The 17,391-nt window shown below is 34.5% G+C and overlaps 1 protein-coding gene across 1 annotated transcript in view; it reads right to left on the bottom strand.

The window, feature by feature from the left end:
- LRRIQ3 (leucine rich repeats and IQ motif containing 3) overlaps nucleotides 1-17,391 on the bottom strand; it is a 230,072-nt gene that overhangs the window by 67,226 nt on the left and 145,455 nt on the right. The window contains 1 exon segment of the mRNA XM_047868719.1: nucleotides 4,754-4,883. Coding sequence (XP_047724675.1) covers nucleotides 4,754-4,883 — 130 coding nt within the window.

Here is a 17,391-nt window from a genome sequence, read left to right as displayed (position 1 = left end):
ACATAACATTGGTAAACTACTACTCAAAGTAATCTATAAATTCAATCAACTCCTTATAAAAATCCCAATGGCATTTTAGCAGAAATAGAAAAATCCATCCTAAAATTCATACAAAATTTCAAGAGACCCCAAAGAGTCAAAACAATCCTAAAAAAGAAGAAAGTTACAGTTCTCATACCTCATCATTTGGAAACTTATTACAAAGCTAGAGTAATCACACCAGTGTGGTTCTGATATAAAGACAGACATATGGGGTACTTGGGTGGCTCAGTCGGGTAAGCAACCGACTTCAGCTCAGGTCATGATCTCATGGTTCGTGAGTGTGTGTCCCACTTGGGGCTCTGCGCTGACAGCTCAAAGTCTGGGGTCTGCTTCACATTCTGTTTCCTTCTCTGCCCCTCCCCTTTTTGTGTTCTCTCTCTCTTAGAAATAAATAAATAAACAAAAAAATAAAAGATAGACATATACATCAATGGAATAGAATAGAAGCTCAGAAGTAAACTCTTGCATATACAATCAAATGATTTTCAAAATGGATATCAAGATGATTCAATACTCTTCTCAACAAATGGAATTCAGAAAACTGGATTCCATGTGCAAAAGGTAAAGTTGGACTCTACATAATATAGAAAAATTAACCCCAAATGGATAAAAAACTTTTGTGCATGAAGGTACTATCAACAATGTAAAAAGGCAACCCATAGAACAGGAGAAATGTGTGTGTGTGTGTGTGTATACATATATATGTATATATATATGATGTATATATGTATACATCATACATATGTGTATGTATATGTGTGTATATATATACATGTGTGTATACATCATACATATGTGTATGTATATGTGTGTATATATATACATATATATGTATATATATACATCATATATATATATATATATGTCTAGAATATACAAACAAATTCTACAATTCAACAGCAACAAAAGAGCAAACAATACAAATAGGCAATGGACAACAAAGGACTTGAATAAACATTTCTACAAAGAAGATATACCAATAAGCACATGAAAATATGCTCAGCTTCACTAATCTAATCATTAGAGAAACGCAAAACAAAAGCACAATGAGATATGACCTCACACCCTCTAGGATGGCTACCATAGAAGAAGAAGAAGGAGGAGGAGAAGGAAGGGGGTAGGAGGAGGAAGCAATAAGGAAATGGGGGAGGAGTGGGGAAGGAACAGCAAAAAAGGAAAGAAAATAACAAGCATTGGCTAGGATGTGAAGAAATTAGAGACCTGTGCACTGTTTCTGGGAATGCAGAATGGTACAACAGCTGTAGAAAACAGTATGGTAGTATTTTAAAAAGTTAAAATTACCATATGATCCAGCAATTCCACTTCTGGGTGTATACTCAAACCAATGGAAATCAGCATCTCAAAGAAATATCTGTACACCCATACTCATAGAAACAGTATTTACAACAGCTAAAATACAGAAGCAGCCCAAGTGTCAATTAACAGATGAAAGGATAAGCAAAAGGTATCTACATATAGTTGACCTTTGCACAAGGCAGGGGTTAGGGGCACCACCCCCCCTGCACAGTTCAAATTCCATGTATAACTTTTGGCTTCCCAAAAACTTAACCTGTAATAGCCTGCTATTGGACCAAAAGCCTCACTAATAACATAGTCAATTAACACATATTTTGTATGTTGTATGTATTATATACTGTATTCTTATAATAAAGTAAGCTAGAGAAAAAAATTATAAGGAAGAGAAAACACATTTATAGTACTAGTATTCGTATAAAAAAAAAACTCTGTGTATACGTGAACCTGCACAATTCAAGACTATGTTGTTCAAAGGTCAACTGTAATGGAATACTCATTTAACTTTAAAAAGAAAACAAAATAGGGGCACCTGGGTGGCTCAGTTGGTTGAGTGCCCGGCTTTGGCTCCAGTCATGATCTCATGGTTCGTGGGTTCGAGCCCTGAGTCTGGCTCTGTGCTGACAGCTCAGATCCTGGAGCCTGCTTCAAATTCTGTGCCTCCCTCTCTCTATCTATCCCTTCCCTGCTCATGCTCTGTCTCTCAAAAATAAATAAACATTAAAATAATTTAAGAAAAAGAAAAAATAATAACATGCTTCAACATAAATCAACATTAAAGACATTATGCTAAGTAAAAGAAGTTAGTCACAAAAGGACAAATATTGTATGGTTCCACTTATATAAGATAGCTAGAGTAATCAAATTCTACAGACAGAATTGGAATAGTGCTTTCCAGAGGTTATGGGTGGGGGAGAATTGGGAGTTAGTGTTTAATGGGCATATAGTTTCAATTGAAGAAGGAAGATGAAAAGGTCCCTGATGTTTGCACAACAGTATAAACATACTTAATGTACAGTTAGAAATGTTTAAAAGGGTTAGGTTTTATGTTTTATATATATATATATACATATATATGTATATGTATATATATATATATATATAAAATCATAAAAAAATACAAGAAAATACCCAGAACTGAGAGATATAAATTTTTACATTGAATTGCTACAATAAATTGAGTCAAAAAACAATTTGGCCAAGCAAGCAAACAAATATCTAGAGACAAATCACTGTGAAATTGCAGAATACTTGGTATAAAAAGAAAATGCTAGGGGTGCTTGGGTGGCTCAGTTAAGCGTCCGACTTCAGTTCAGGTCATGATCTCACAGTCAGTGAGTTCGAGCCCCAAATCAGCCTTTTCACTCGCAGTGAAGAGCCTGCTTTGGATTCTCCCCCTCCCTCTCTCTCTTCCCCTCCCCCTCTCAAAAATAAATAAACATTAAAAAAAAAAAAGAAAATGCTAAAAGTTTCAAGTCAGAAGAGAAAAACAATAAATAGATGTTCATAAATATCAGGCTGAGAATTAACTGGAAATAGACTTCTTAAAGGAAATACTGGAAGTTAGGACACACTAAAGCAATTCTGAAAAAATTCTGAAAGAAGCTCTACACAGTCAAATCATCAACCAAACATAAGTGTAGCATAAAGACATATTTAGGCTTTCAAGGATTTAAAAATTTTACCTCCTGTATATATTTCCTCAGTAAACTAGTAGAGAAGGCTCTGTATTAAAATAAGAAAATAAGCCAGGAAAGAACAAGATATTAGAGAGTTCTGGAAATTAGAGTCCCAACATAGCATGGTCACAAATAAATTCTCAGGCCCACAGTTGAAGAGATGTACTAAGATGGATGATGTAAGAGCAGGTTTAGAGAGCAAACAGTCCTGATTGATTCAGCAAAAGGAAAGACTCAAGCAAATTTATCATGAATACACACACACACACACACACACACACTCACTATGAGTGCTGGTTTGAATGGTGAGATTTTCAAAAAAGTTTTCAAAAAAAATAATATAAAAAAGCAAACATATCCTAATACATTGTTTGGCTCAGCCATGAGCAATTTGTATATAGGCTGAATAATTAAAACACTAAACATTAATTAGCCCCCAAATAGTGATGATAAGTGTGTGTGTTAGGGAGATTTTATAAGAGAATTAAATCTCCATCTCTCACAGTGGAAATTTGTAAACAGTATCTAAAACTTAAAAAAAAAAGCAGAATAAGCATGTTACTTGGAAATATAAAACAGCAGAAAAGTCAGTTAAAATCATTAGATGATATTGTCTTGGGTACCAGGAAGAATATATGGTATATGAGACTACAACTTTTCCATTATTTCATTTCATTTATAAATCTAGGAGTTAAATAACTGGATACAAATCAATAAAAATACAGAGCTTTATGAAATATATAAAGTACAATGGATACTAATATAAAGTATTTATAACGTGTTAATATATACAATAATAGTAATTATGATGGAAACTAATGGATAATTGATGAAATAACAAATAAAGCCACTGACACATAAGGCAGAGATAGACCAGTTCATATATAAAGAAAATAAAAGGGAATAAAGACACCATCATGAGTTTTTAAAAAGAGAAAGATTTGAATATTTAAGAATTAAAAGGCTAGAGAAAGAGAGAAATGGGTATAAAGTTTCAGTCATACAAGATGAAAAAGTTCTAGAGATCTGCTGTGCAACATTATGACTATGGTTAATGATATTAAGAGGGTAGGTCTCGTGGTAAATATTTTTATCACAATAATTTTAAAAAGGTTTAAGAGAAACCTTGTGGAAGTTGATAACAATTTTAAATAATTTCATAAAGATTATTATATGATTTTTCTGTGAAAGACAGAGGTAAAGAAAAGAATGTCATCTGGCCATAACAAAATTACACGAGAAAAAATTCTGTAGAAACAACAACAAAAAAACAAGTACACATTTGACAACCAAAATCTTATTAACATAAAATTTATTTTTATTGACAAATATAATTATGTTCAAAGCCTGAAGGAAATTAAATATCATTATTTAATTGAAATGATTTATATTAATTAATCTGATACTTGACAGATTTCCTGAAAGAACTATGCTGACCTAGCCATACTGCAACAAAGCTATCAATTTCATATGGTTCTTGCTAATACCTATTTCTCTTAATTCCCACCTTACACTCCCAGTTCTTAATATCCATGAAACAACTTTCTGAATATGTATATTTAAAAATATTAAATGAGATATGGAGATTTTATCTAGAAGTCTAAACATGTATTTCATGGGTATATTTACAGTTCAAAATTAACATGCCCAATTTCTAATGAATTTACTTTTCATCAAAATATGTCCATACATATAATTTAAAAATTCATATAACTAACCTTTTTGAATGAGATGTCTTGATGTTTTTGATTTTTTACCAATTTCTTTTGTTTTTAATTCATATAATATAGAGGAAACCTGTTTTCTCTGTTCTCTAGAACTTTTTAAATCAACATGAGAAAGTATATTCTGTGGAAAAAAATAAAAACAATGACAACCTTAATAATATGTATTACATACATTTTAAAAACTCTTACATTTATTATACATTACCATGAGTGATCTTATTTTTTTAAAAAACAACAAAAAACTGTAAGATAGGCAAATTGAGGAAAATATGAAAAGAGTTCCATTGTGTATGATTTTGATAAATTGTCTATTAATAGTAATGATATACTTTGAACCATGCTCAAAAGGAGGTTGAGGGAAAAGGGGATATGTCAGGAGCGTGCCATGACAAAACAAAACACAGAGGGGAAGATAAAAAATAACAAAGAGAAGCAAAATGGTGTTGCCCAGAAAGCCTGAAGGGAGATTTAGATTAAGAAAGGGTAGGGGCACCTGGGTGGCTCAGTCAATACAGTGTCAGATTTCAGCTCAGGTAGCTAGCTATTCCATGGTTCATACCGGGTTCAAGCCCCATGTTGGGCTCTGAGCTGGGCTCTGAGCTGAAAGCTTGGAGCCTGCTTTGGATTCTGTCTCCCTCTCTGTCTGCCTCTCCCCCACTGTGCTCTGTCTCTTTCTTTCTCAAGGGTAGACAGAACTATTTTACAGATACTAAAAATACTAAGGAAGAAGGAGAAATGGGACCAAAATTATCACAAGTCTTAAAAGTACAAATGGATCTGGTATGTGTAGAAAGAATAACAAATAGAATGTTGAAAGGGAGTTTCATGGGGAGTTGGGGGCACTTTCAGATGTAAACTATGCAATGTCTATAAATTGGTTGGGAATGTTTTAATAAATAATACTGTGTTATTGGCCTTTGTCTTCACAGTCTATCCACCAGTGATACAGAGGATTCACCAGATCACCAGAAACCCAAGATCTTTCAAAATTTATCATCTCTGTCTTACTGCCTCTACATGGTTTCTATCTTCAAGGTTTACTCATGAGTCAAGGTAGCTCCTAGAGCTCCAAACACCATGTCTGTATTTCAGTCAGCAAGATGGAGGAAAGGGTAAAATGACAAAAGGACATTGGCCATGGGTCTTAAGGTACTTTCCCAGAGGTCTTTCCAATAACTTCTGTTTATATCTTACAGGGAGGATAAGCAATGCAGTCTTTTTGCTAGGTAATGTTCTGCCTAGAATAAAATTTAGGGTTTATTATCAAGAAAGAAAAGGAGAGATATTGGTAGGGACCGCAGTCTGCCACAGAGTAAAGACCAGAATTTGGGAGGAAATATACATTTGTATTTTAAGAAACCTTCCCAGGATATCATGCTTTCCTTGATGAATTCCACTGGCCTAAATTCCGAAGACTCTCAAATATATATTTTCAGATAGTACTCCTTTCTGAGATGTTTGTTTTTTATGTAGTACTCATTACTAACCATAAGTCGTGTTCTTTCGCCCTGGAAAATCTCACAGATACCTCATATTCAATATAATTTAAGTCCTTTCTTTCCTCCGAATCTGTTAATTATTATATCTAGTTTTGGTGAATAGCACCACCTTCATCCAAGAAGAGGAGAGTCACATAAACTCTCTAATATGTGACAGCAGATAGAATTTTGAAATAAAAAGCTCATTATCATATTTCCCCTACTTTGACCTATCCACTTGTGCAAATATCCTTTATTCTACAATTTAGAAGAGAAACTTGGATATGTGTCTTGGTACTCTATATTTACAGTTTTCTGCCAAAATTCCTATACAGCACAAAATAGATGTATTTAATCAAATCTCCTTGAGTTTCTATCTTTTAAATTTTATATGTGATATTCTTTAATTTACTGAAAACAATCTGTCTCTATATGGTGACTCATTGTGCAAGGTTTTTTTTTTCATTTTTTTTTAAATGTTCAAGATAGGTACTAGGTATTAGGAGGTCCTAGAATGAACCTGTTTTTATTCTTCACGAAAAATCCCTCACTAGTCAACTGTTACACAACACAATTTTTTTCCAGTCTTCACGTGACAAAAATGCTACTTTTTGCTAGAAAGACTAGCAGTTACTTCTGAGCCTATATGTTCTCTTTATATTAAAATTGCTTTCTTAAGTTTGTCAAGAATAATTATAATAACACAATATTAACACATTATCAAAATATAACATTATTTTAAGTAATGTTGCTTCTATTTTCATTTGGGTTCCTTTCTTCCTATTAAACAAAGTATACAAAAATAATATAGGCAACTGTTTTGCCATCAGATATGTTACAATCAACTCTAAATGCTTTTTCAACCTCAAATTCATCTATCAGTCCTCTTCAATTTGTCCTCTGCATCATCAATTTTGTCTTTTCTTACTTCTATAAATTTTGCTCTATTTTCATAACTTGTATCTCCCTACTAACAATGCAATTCATCGTATGTTAAAAATCACCTCAAATTCTGTTTCAATATAAATGGACCCTTTAGAATGCAAGGACATGTTCAGCAATCTGTTTCTAATACATATTTATTTGGCTTCCCCTGAAAGAATAAGTAAATTTTTAAAATAAGTGCATATCTGTCAGATCTGAATAGCCAATCTCTATCACAAAAAAAGTCAATGTATAGAATCATGATATTTAAAAATTAGATTGCATAGATATTTAAAATATAAATTTTCCATATTTGTATTCTATTTAAAAATTAAATGCATAGCTAGTTAGTTCCTTTCAAAAATATATTTTCTTTAGCTCTCCCAGTTATCATTTTTCATATATCCACATGTCACTGCTTGTCATCATTTAAAATAATTTTATCTTCCTTGGCTTTTATAAAAGAATCCATGACAAAGCCTCCATACATGATAGTGAAACACATCTAGGAAGATGCATCTATGTCCTAAGTGAACTGAGGCTTACACAAGCTGCCAAGGTAAAGAAAGTACGCTTTTCTGTGTACATACTTCAAGAAGGAAAAGAAAGGATATGCCCACTTATTGATATTCAAACTCATGGAGAAGGTTAAAGTTATCAGAAGACTGGGGATAATCTAATAAATATAGTGTTTTCAATAACATAAAGTATTAACAGTTTAATGCTAGTATAACAGTTTCTATTAACTGAAGTACCTTAAACCTAACACTGGTCCTCAATAATTTTAGAAATACTTTTGAGGATCTTTGGTGGCATTTGGAAGAGGGATAATCACCAGGGAGCAGTATAAGTTGACAACTGATTACATTAGGTATAATTTCATTTTTAACAGGGTCAAAACTAATTCAAGTCAAACATACTTGGCATGATAAACCTGCATTTTAGTAATACGGTTGAGAAACATTTTCACAACTTTGGAAGGCAACATGATTAGATGGAGATCAGAGATGTTAAGTCATCAAATGAAGAAGAGTAAGGATTAATACAATGATACAACCTGAAGTGAGATCTCTAATATCTTACACAGATGTGTTCTTAGCCCTATCATGATCAACATTTACACAAATGATTTGAATAATAATGAAGGAAATGTTTATGAAATTTTTAGGTGAGGTGGCGACAGAACAAAATCAGTTAACACCAGACACAAGTTTTAAATATTATCAGTAGAGTGGAGCAATAGATCAAATTAAACATGACGTATAATAGAAATAAATATTACAGTTGGGCAAAATGCATAAAATCACTGCAATATATAAAGTGATTTAAAGTCATAAGTGATAATAGGATACAATATTTTAGTTGAGTAAATTAAGAGTACATTGTGTGATGACTTTATGCTATATTAAGCATTTTATCTCGAATGAAGAAAATCACAGATCATGTGAGTTCGAGCCCCGCATCAGGCTCTGGGCTGTTGGCTCAGAGCCTGGAGCCTGTTTCCGATTCTGTGTCTCCCTCTCTCTCTGCCCCTTGCCCGTTCATGCTCTGTCTCTCTCTGTCCCAAAAATAAATAAACGTTGAAAATCACAGATCACAAATTTCTGATCAGAACCACAGTTGAAGCACTGTGTCAGGTCAGGGTAACATATTTTCAGATGAGGATAGAAAACCTGGAATGTGAAAAGAGAGCAGACTACCTACTGAATTAGTTTTAAAGTAAGCCCTATATACATAAGCCATATTTAAATCTAGAGTAGAAAAAAGGCAACAAAGAGAGATTCAGGCTTCTTACCTCCCCAGATTGCCATCTCCCTCATCTTATGAAATGATAGCATTCTCTTGTTCAAACCACAAAAACAGAATTTTTTCTCTATTTTTTCCTTCTTTCTGAAACTCTATATCTAAGCCATCGGCAAATCTTGTCAATTCTCCTTCCTAAATGTATTTCAAATCTGTCTACTTCTCTTTATTTTCACATTACTTGTTTAGTGTAAGCTTTAATCATCCTTTCCAGCCACAAATGGCCTTCTGTTGGTTTCTGCCTTCACCCTGGCTCTTACAAGATTCATTCACATTTATCAAAAGATAAATCTGATATTTATTTTAGCTTTAAATCCCTTAATAGTTGTCCAAGGTGCCCAGTCATTACTGTAAACTGCAAAACCCAGCAAAATATGGCCCTGAACCACAAAGCCAAATTCATCTCATGCTACCCTTGACTTTGTTAATCATACTCCTGCAACATTGGATTTCATGCAGTCAGTCCCTTGAACTCCACTCAAATAAAACAAGTTACTCCAAGCCTCAGGTCACTGTGCAAGTTCTTTGCTTTATCTAGAACACTCTCCTATATTTTGCATGGCTAGCTTCTTATCCTTCAGGTCTTAACATTATTGGAAAAACATTCTGTGAAAATCTTATGAGAAGTAGGCTTTCTCCTATTATTCTCTATCTCAGCAATCTATTCATTTTATTTAAAACATTTATCACAACTTTGTTTGATTCCTTTGGTTACAACTTGGTTTTGTTTTGTTTTGGTTTTTGCTTTTGTTTTTTCCTAGAATCTAGTTCATCAGGGCAAGAACTCTATGTTTGCTTTCTTTACTTGGTGTCAATAATGGCCCCTGGCACTCAGCAAATACTCAATAATTACATGCTAAATGTGTAATGAATAGTACCAAAGAGAAGTACTAGAAGGAATGAGTGGAGGTTTAGGAACTTTGGTTCAATATACTATAAAATGAAACTCCCTTTTATGGAGTGAGTCCAACAACCAGACATAATTTAAAAATAAACTCCTAGCTTGTATTTTTTATTTTTTTTTATTTATTTTTTTTAATTTTTTTTTCTGAAATTTATTGACAAATTGGTTTCCATACAACACCCAGTGCTCATCCCAAAAGGTGCCCTCCTCAATACCCATCACCCACCCTCTCCTCCCTCCCACCCCCCATCAACCCTCAGTTTGTTCTCAGTTTTTAACAGTCTCTTATACTTTGGCTGTCTCCCATTCTAACCTCTTTTTTTTTTTTTTCCTTCCCCTCCCCCATGGGTTCCTGTTAAGTTTCTCAGGATCCACATAAGAGTGAAACCATATGGTATCTGTCTTTCTCTGTATGGCTTATTTCACTTAGCATCACACTCTCCAGTTCCATCCACGTTGCTACAAAAGGCCATATTTCATTTTTTCTCATTGCCATGTAATATTCCATTGTGTATATAAACCACAATTTCTTTATCCATTCATCCGTTGATGGACATTTAGGCTCTTTCCATAATTTGGCTATTGTTGAGAGTGCTGCTATGAACATTGGGGTACAAGTGGCCCTATGCATCAGTGCTCCTGTATCCCTTGGATAAATTCCTAGCAGTGCTATTGCTGGGTCATAGGGTAGGTCTATTTTTAATTTTCTGAGGAACCTCCACACTGCTTTCCAGAGCGGCTGCACCAATTTGCATTCCCACCAACAGTGCAAGAGGGTTCCCGTTTCTCCACATCCTCTCCAGCATCTATAGTCTCCTGATTTGTTCATTTTGGCCACTCTGACTGGCGTGAGGTGATACCTGAGTGTGGTTTTGATTTGTATTTCCCTGATAAGGAGCGACGCTGAACATCTTTTCATGTGCCTGTTGGCCATCCGGATGTCTTCTTGAGAGAAGTGTCTATTCATGTTTTCTGCCCATTTCTTCACTGGGTTATTTGTTTTTTGGGTGTGGAGTTTGGTGAGCTCTTTATAGATTTTGGATACTAGCCCTTTGTCCGATATGTCATTTGCGAATATCTTTTCCCATTCCGTTGGTTGCCTTTTAGTTTTGTTGGTTGTTTCCTTTGCTGTGCAGAAGCTTTTTATCTTCATAAGGTCCCAGTAATTCACTTTTGCTTTTAATTCCCTTGCCTTTGGGGATGTGTCGAGTAAGAGATTGCTACGGCTGAGGTCAGAGAGGTCTTTTCCTGCTTTCTCCTCTAAGGTTTTGATGGTTTCCTGTCTCACATTTAGGTCCTTTATCCATTTTGAGTTTATTTTTGTGAATGGTGTGAGAAAGTGGTCTAGTTTCAACCTTCTGCATGTTGCTGTCCAGTTCTCCCAGCACCATTTGTTAAAGAGGCTGTCTTTTTTCCATTGGATGTTCTTTCCTGCTTTGTCAAAGATGAGTTGGCCATACGTTTGTGGGTCTAGTTCTGGGGTTTCTATTCTATTCCATTGGTCTATGTGTCTGTTTTGGTGCCAATACCATGCTGTCTTGATGATGACAGCTTTGTAGTAGAGGCTAAAGTCTGGGATTGTGATGCCTCCTGCTTTGGTCTTCTTCTTCAAAATTCCTTTGGCTATTCGGGGCCTTTTGTGGTTCCATATGAATTTTAGGATTGCTTGTTCTAGTTTCGAGAAGAATGCTGGTGCAATTTTGATTGGGATTGCATTGAGTGTGTAGATAGCTTTGGGTAGTATTGACATTTTGACAATATTTGTTTTTCCAATCCATGAGCAGGGAATGTCTTTCCATTTCTTTAAATCTTCAATTTCCTTCATAAGCTTTCTATAATTTTCAGCATACAGATCCTTTACATCTTTGGTTAGATTTATTCCTAGGTATTTTATGCTTCTTGGTGCAATTGTGAATGGGATCAGTTTCTTTATTTGTCTTTCTGTTGTTTCATTGTTAGTGTATAAGAATGCAACTGATTTCTGTACATTGATTTGTATCCTGCAACTTTGCTGAATTCCTGTATCAGTTCTAGCAGACTTTTGGTGGAGTCTATCGGATTTTCCATGTATAATATCATGTCATCTGCAAAAAGCGAAAGCTTGACTTCATCTTTGCCAATTTTGATGCCTTTGATTTCCTTTTGTTGTCTGATTGCTGATGCTAGAACTTCCAGCACTATGTTAAACAGCAGCGGTGAGAGTGGGCATCCCTGTCGTGTTCCTGATCTCAGGGAAAAAGCTTTCAGTTTTTCCCCGTTGAGGATGATGTTAGCTGTGGGCTTTTCATAAATGGCTTTTATGATCTTTAAGTATGTTCCTTCTATCCCGACTTTCTCAAGGGTTTTTATTAAGAAAGGGTGCTGGATTTTGTCGAAGGCCTTTTCTGCATCGATTGACAGGATCATATGGTTCTTCTCTCTTTTTTTGTTAATGTGATGTATCACGTTGATTGATTTGCGAATGTTGAACCAGCCCTGCATCCCAGGAATGAATCCCACTTGATCATGGTGAATAATTCTTTTTATATGCCGTTGAATTCGATTTGCTAGTATCTTATTGAGAATTTTTGCATCCATATTCATCAGGGATATTGGCCTGTAGTTCTCTTTTTTTACTGGGTCTCTGTCTGGTTTAGGGATCAAAGTAATACTGGCTTCATAGAATGAGTCTGGAAGTTTTCCTTCCCTTTCTATTTCTTGGAATAGCTTGAGAAGGATAGGTATTATCTCTGCTTTAAACGTCTGGTAGAACTCCCCTGGGAAGCCATCTGGTCCTGGACTCTTATTTGTTGGGAGATTTTTGATAACCGATTCAATTTCTTCGCTGGTTATGGGTCTGTTCAAGCTTTCTATTTCCTCCTGATTGAGTTTTGGAAGAGTGTGGGTGTTCAGGAATTTGTCCATTTCTTCCAGGTTGTCCAGTTTGTTGGCATATAATTTTTCATAGTATTCCCTGATAATTGTTTGTATCTCTGAGGGATTGGTTGTAATAATTCCATTTTCATTCATGATTTTATCTATTTGGGTCATCTCCCTTTTCTTTTTGAGAAGCCTGGCTAGAGGTTTGTCAATTTTGTTTATTTTTTCAAAAAACCAACTCTTGGTTTCGTTGATCTGCTCTACAGTTTTTTAGTTTCTATATTGTTTATTTCTGCTCTGATCTTTATTATTTCTCTTCTTCTGCTGGGCTTAGGCTGCCTTTGCTGTTCTGCTTCTAGTTCCTTTAGGTGTGCTGTTAGATTTTGTATATGGGATTTTTCTTGTTTCTTGAGATAGGCCTGGATTGCAATGTATTTTCCTCTCAGGACTGCCTTTGCTGCGTCCCAAAGCGTTTGGATTGTTGTATTTTCATTTTCGTTTGTTTCCATATATTTTTTAATTTCTTCTCTAATTGCCTGGTTGACCCACTCATTCGTTAGTAGGGTGTTCTTTAACCTCCATGCTTTTGGAGGTTTTCCAGACATTTTTCTGTGGTTGATTTCAAGCTTCATAGCATTGTGGTCTGAAAGTAAGCATGGTATAATTTCAATTCTTGTAAACTTATGAAGGGCTGTTTTGTGACCCCGTATATGATCTATCTTGGAGAATATTCCATGTGCACTCGAGAAGAAAGTATATTCTGTTGCTTTGGGATGCAGAGTTCTAAATTATCTGTCAAGTCCATCTGATCCAATGTCTCATTCAGGGCCCTTGTTTCTTTATTGACCGTGTGTCTAGATGATCTATCCATTTCCGTAAGTGGTGTATTAAAGTCCCCTGAAATTACCACATTCTTATCAATAAGGTTGCTTATGTTTATGAGTAATTGTTTTATATATTTGGGGGCTCCGGTATTCGGTGCATAGACATTTATAATTGTTAGCTCTTCCTGATGGATAGACCCTGTAACTATTATATAATGTCCTTCTTCATCTCTTGTTACAGCCTTTAATTTAAAGTCTAGTTTGTCTGATATAAGTATGGCTACTCCAGCTTTCTTTTGGCTTCCAGTCGCATGATAAATAGTTCTCCATCCCCTCACTCTCAATCTAAAGGTGTCCTCAGGTCTAAAATGAGTCTCTTGTAGACAGCAAATAGATGGGTCTTGTTTTTTTATCCATTCTGATACCCTATGTCTTTTGGTTGGCGCATTTAATCCATTTACATTCAGTGTTATTATAGAAAGATACGGGTTTAGAGTCATTGTGATGTCTGTATGTTTGATGCTTATAGTGATGTCTCTGGGACTTTGTCTCACAGGGTCCCCCTTAGGATCTCTTGTAGGGCTGGTTTAGTGGTGACAAATTTTTTCAGTTTTTGTTTGTTTGGGAAGACCTTTATCTTTCCTTCTATTCTAAATGACAGACTTGCTGGATAAAGGATTCTTGGCTGCATATTTTTTCTGTCTAGCACCCTGAAAATCTCGTGCCAATTCTTTCTGGCCTGCCAAGTTTCAAAAGAGAGATCAGTCACGAGTCTTATAGGTCTCCCTTTATATGTGAGGGCACGTTTACCCCTTGCTGCTTTCAGAATTTTCTCTTTATCCTTGTATTTTGCCAGTTTCACTATGATATGTCGTGCAGAAGATCGATTCAAGTTACGTCTGAAGGGAGTTCTCTGTGCCTCTTGGATTTCAATGCCTTTTTCCTTCCCCAGTTCAGGGAAGTTCTCAGCTATGATTTCTTCAAGTACCCCTTCAGCACCTTTCCCTCTCTCTTCCTCCTCTGGGATACCAATTATAGCTTGTATTTTTTAAAGAACTATATCTCAAGTAACATTTTTCAATATTCCGTCTTTTAATCCTGAAATCTCCATAATCTACAGTTACTCCAATGCTTTTTACTCAGCAACTCTTTTACAACTCTCTCATTCCCTTATTTATCATGTACATCAAACTAAACTGTTAGTTTTCTAGATTCTCTTCTACTTTATCATTCCTCTATATGTAACACTTACAAAAAGCATAAACATAACCATCTGGTAAGAATAATTATACATCTACTTGGATACATCTCTCTACCTATTCTGTTGTTCTACATCACAATAAGCCAGAGGACCAAAATGGCAATGAAAGAGCTTTCCTTTGACAGTATTGAGTAGAGAAGCTAAGAAAAAATAATCTATAATAGATACGGAAGCAGAGAGAGACTTGTTTATATTTACTAAATCTCATCCAATTATAATAAGAAAAGAATCTCAGAATATTACTGAAAATTGGAATAGATTAATGGAGAGCTATGGAGCTCCCTATAATTGACAAACTAAATAAGTACATCCTTGTAAAATATCAGATGGATAATTATATCAGATGTTTATTTTCCCCGAAAGAGATGATAATTTCTCATTTAAAAATTGAGGAGTGGTGACAGTGATAATTTTCTCCACTTTCTGGACCAAGGGTAAATATTTTATACTAAACTCTTTTGTTTCTGAAAATTATGATTCATTTTCATCCTTAATGGTTTAAGTTTCCAACTTAGCTTAGTTGGTATTCTGAAGATTGTAGTTTTGTTTTCACATTATGTATTATGCACCAAAGCAGATTGTTAAGAGAGACTCATTATTATACTATATATCTACTCCTATAATATCTATACTATTCTATAATTGATCAAGCATTTTTGCTTTGTCTATATCATACATATAGTTCATCGTAAGTAGGTTCCATTTCAAGGATGATACCAAAAACCTCTTTAGAATCACAATGAAGTCACTAATCCTTTGATGTCCTACCCCATTTTCTGTTGTTTTTGTTCCCTTTCCTCTTCCCAGCTAAGACATCATCTTTAAAAGTACTAACCCAAATCTTGGGTTTTCCATATAATATTCAAAGGAATAACTTTAGGAATATGCTAAAATCCAAACTAAAAAAAAAAGGTGTCCTCTTTTGTCTGAATTAAAAACTGTTAACTCGTGTTTGGCTACATTGCCTCTCATTACGTTACTTAGCAAGCAACTCTACCACAGGGGAGGCTAATATACAGAGATCCATTATGGCAGGTGCCACTTGAACTCTGCTTTAAAGAATAAGTGCTGGTTAACATGAAATAAAATCCATGGAAAAGGGGGAATTACCTAAAATAAAGCTTTATGAGAAAAGTTATTTTTTAAGATATTCCCCTAGAAGCAATTGGCCGGTTTAACTGCTGTTTGAAAAATGCTACTATCTTGTTTTTGTTCCCAGTCTTACTTCATCTTAACAAAGAAGACTAGAAATGATAATACTCTTGATACATGAAGAGGAGAATTTACAAAGGATGACCTGGATAAACAAATACAGGACACACAGTAGATACAGAAAGAAGTGTGACATTTCTCTTCTATACAAAAAGTACCCATGAGAAATGAAGGTGGCTGAATATTATATTTTGCTGCAAATGTCCAGTTAAAGAACACCAGGGAAAAAAGCATAATAGAAAGGTATGCTCCCTCAGTTGAAGAATGGTTAAGGTGTAAGGTCTATTCTTACCAAGATTAGAGGTGCCAATGTGTAAATTACCGAGGCCCATCCTGTCTGCTTCATTACAGTGGCTACTTGGTAGTAGCAGTGGTCAAATCTAGTAAACAGATGCTGCAAACCTCCATGAAGTTATAAAATAGGTTATAATTTCAAGTTGAGAGAACACAGTGCTAGTTCATTAGTAATAATTGGTATGAGGTAAAGTAAAGGGCATGAAAAATTTCAGAGTATATGGATTTATGTTTCCCTAAAAATTTCTCCAGAAATTTATTTCACGAATTATTATTTATAAGACAATGCAATTCTATTCAGTCTTATTTTTCACTAATATATTGATTACAGTGTCTAATAGCCAATATCATATATAGTAATAATTGAGAATAATTCTGTATCTGGTTTACCTAAAGACCACATTTTTAAAAAACGGTAACTCTACATAATCAATATTATTTTATTTATAACTTTCAAAGCACTTATTACATTCTACCTTATATCACAGTTAAATACAATTCTCACCCCTAGAAGAAATTATTCCCTCTGAGTACTGGATCTGTGGTTTACTTATCTCGATATCCCTGCACCATTTTGATTGGATTCTTCAACCTCTGTTGCAATAGCAACTCACAAATAACAAAAAAGGATTGAGAAATTTGATTAGTTTACTCAACATATATGTATTGAGTGCCAACTATATCCATGGCACTATGCTAGGCATTAGTACACTTATTTTGTGAATATTTAAATTCTAGACTTCTCAAAATATTTCATAATTTAATGATTAATATTCTATGTAGATGTGGAAAACATAACAAGCAAGATAAAGACTTGGAAGTGGGAAAAATTTTGTTTCCAAAAAAAATATGGTTTGATTAAGCTGAAACTGAAGGTATCTACAGAGAGAGAAAAACAGAAAGAGAGAGATAGTTGAGAATATAGACTTAATGCTAAACCATTCCTATTAAAAATCTGCATTTTATTAAAGCTCATGTGTTAACTTAGTTGGTTACAATATTTTTAACTAGCAAATCAAATCATTTTGAAATGAAGAGAGACATAGTATGTATTAGCAATATAAATTAAT

Source organism: Prionailurus viverrinus, chromosome C1, assembly GCF_022837055.1.
Source record: "Prionailurus viverrinus isolate Anna chromosome C1, UM_Priviv_1.0, whole genome shotgun sequence".
In the NCBI taxonomy this organism is placed as follows: Eukaryota; Metazoa; Chordata; class Mammalia; order Carnivora; family Felidae; genus Prionailurus; species Prionailurus viverrinus.
The sequence above is the reverse complement of the archived record's forward strand: the minus strand, read 5'-3'. Positions and strand labels throughout refer to the sequence as shown.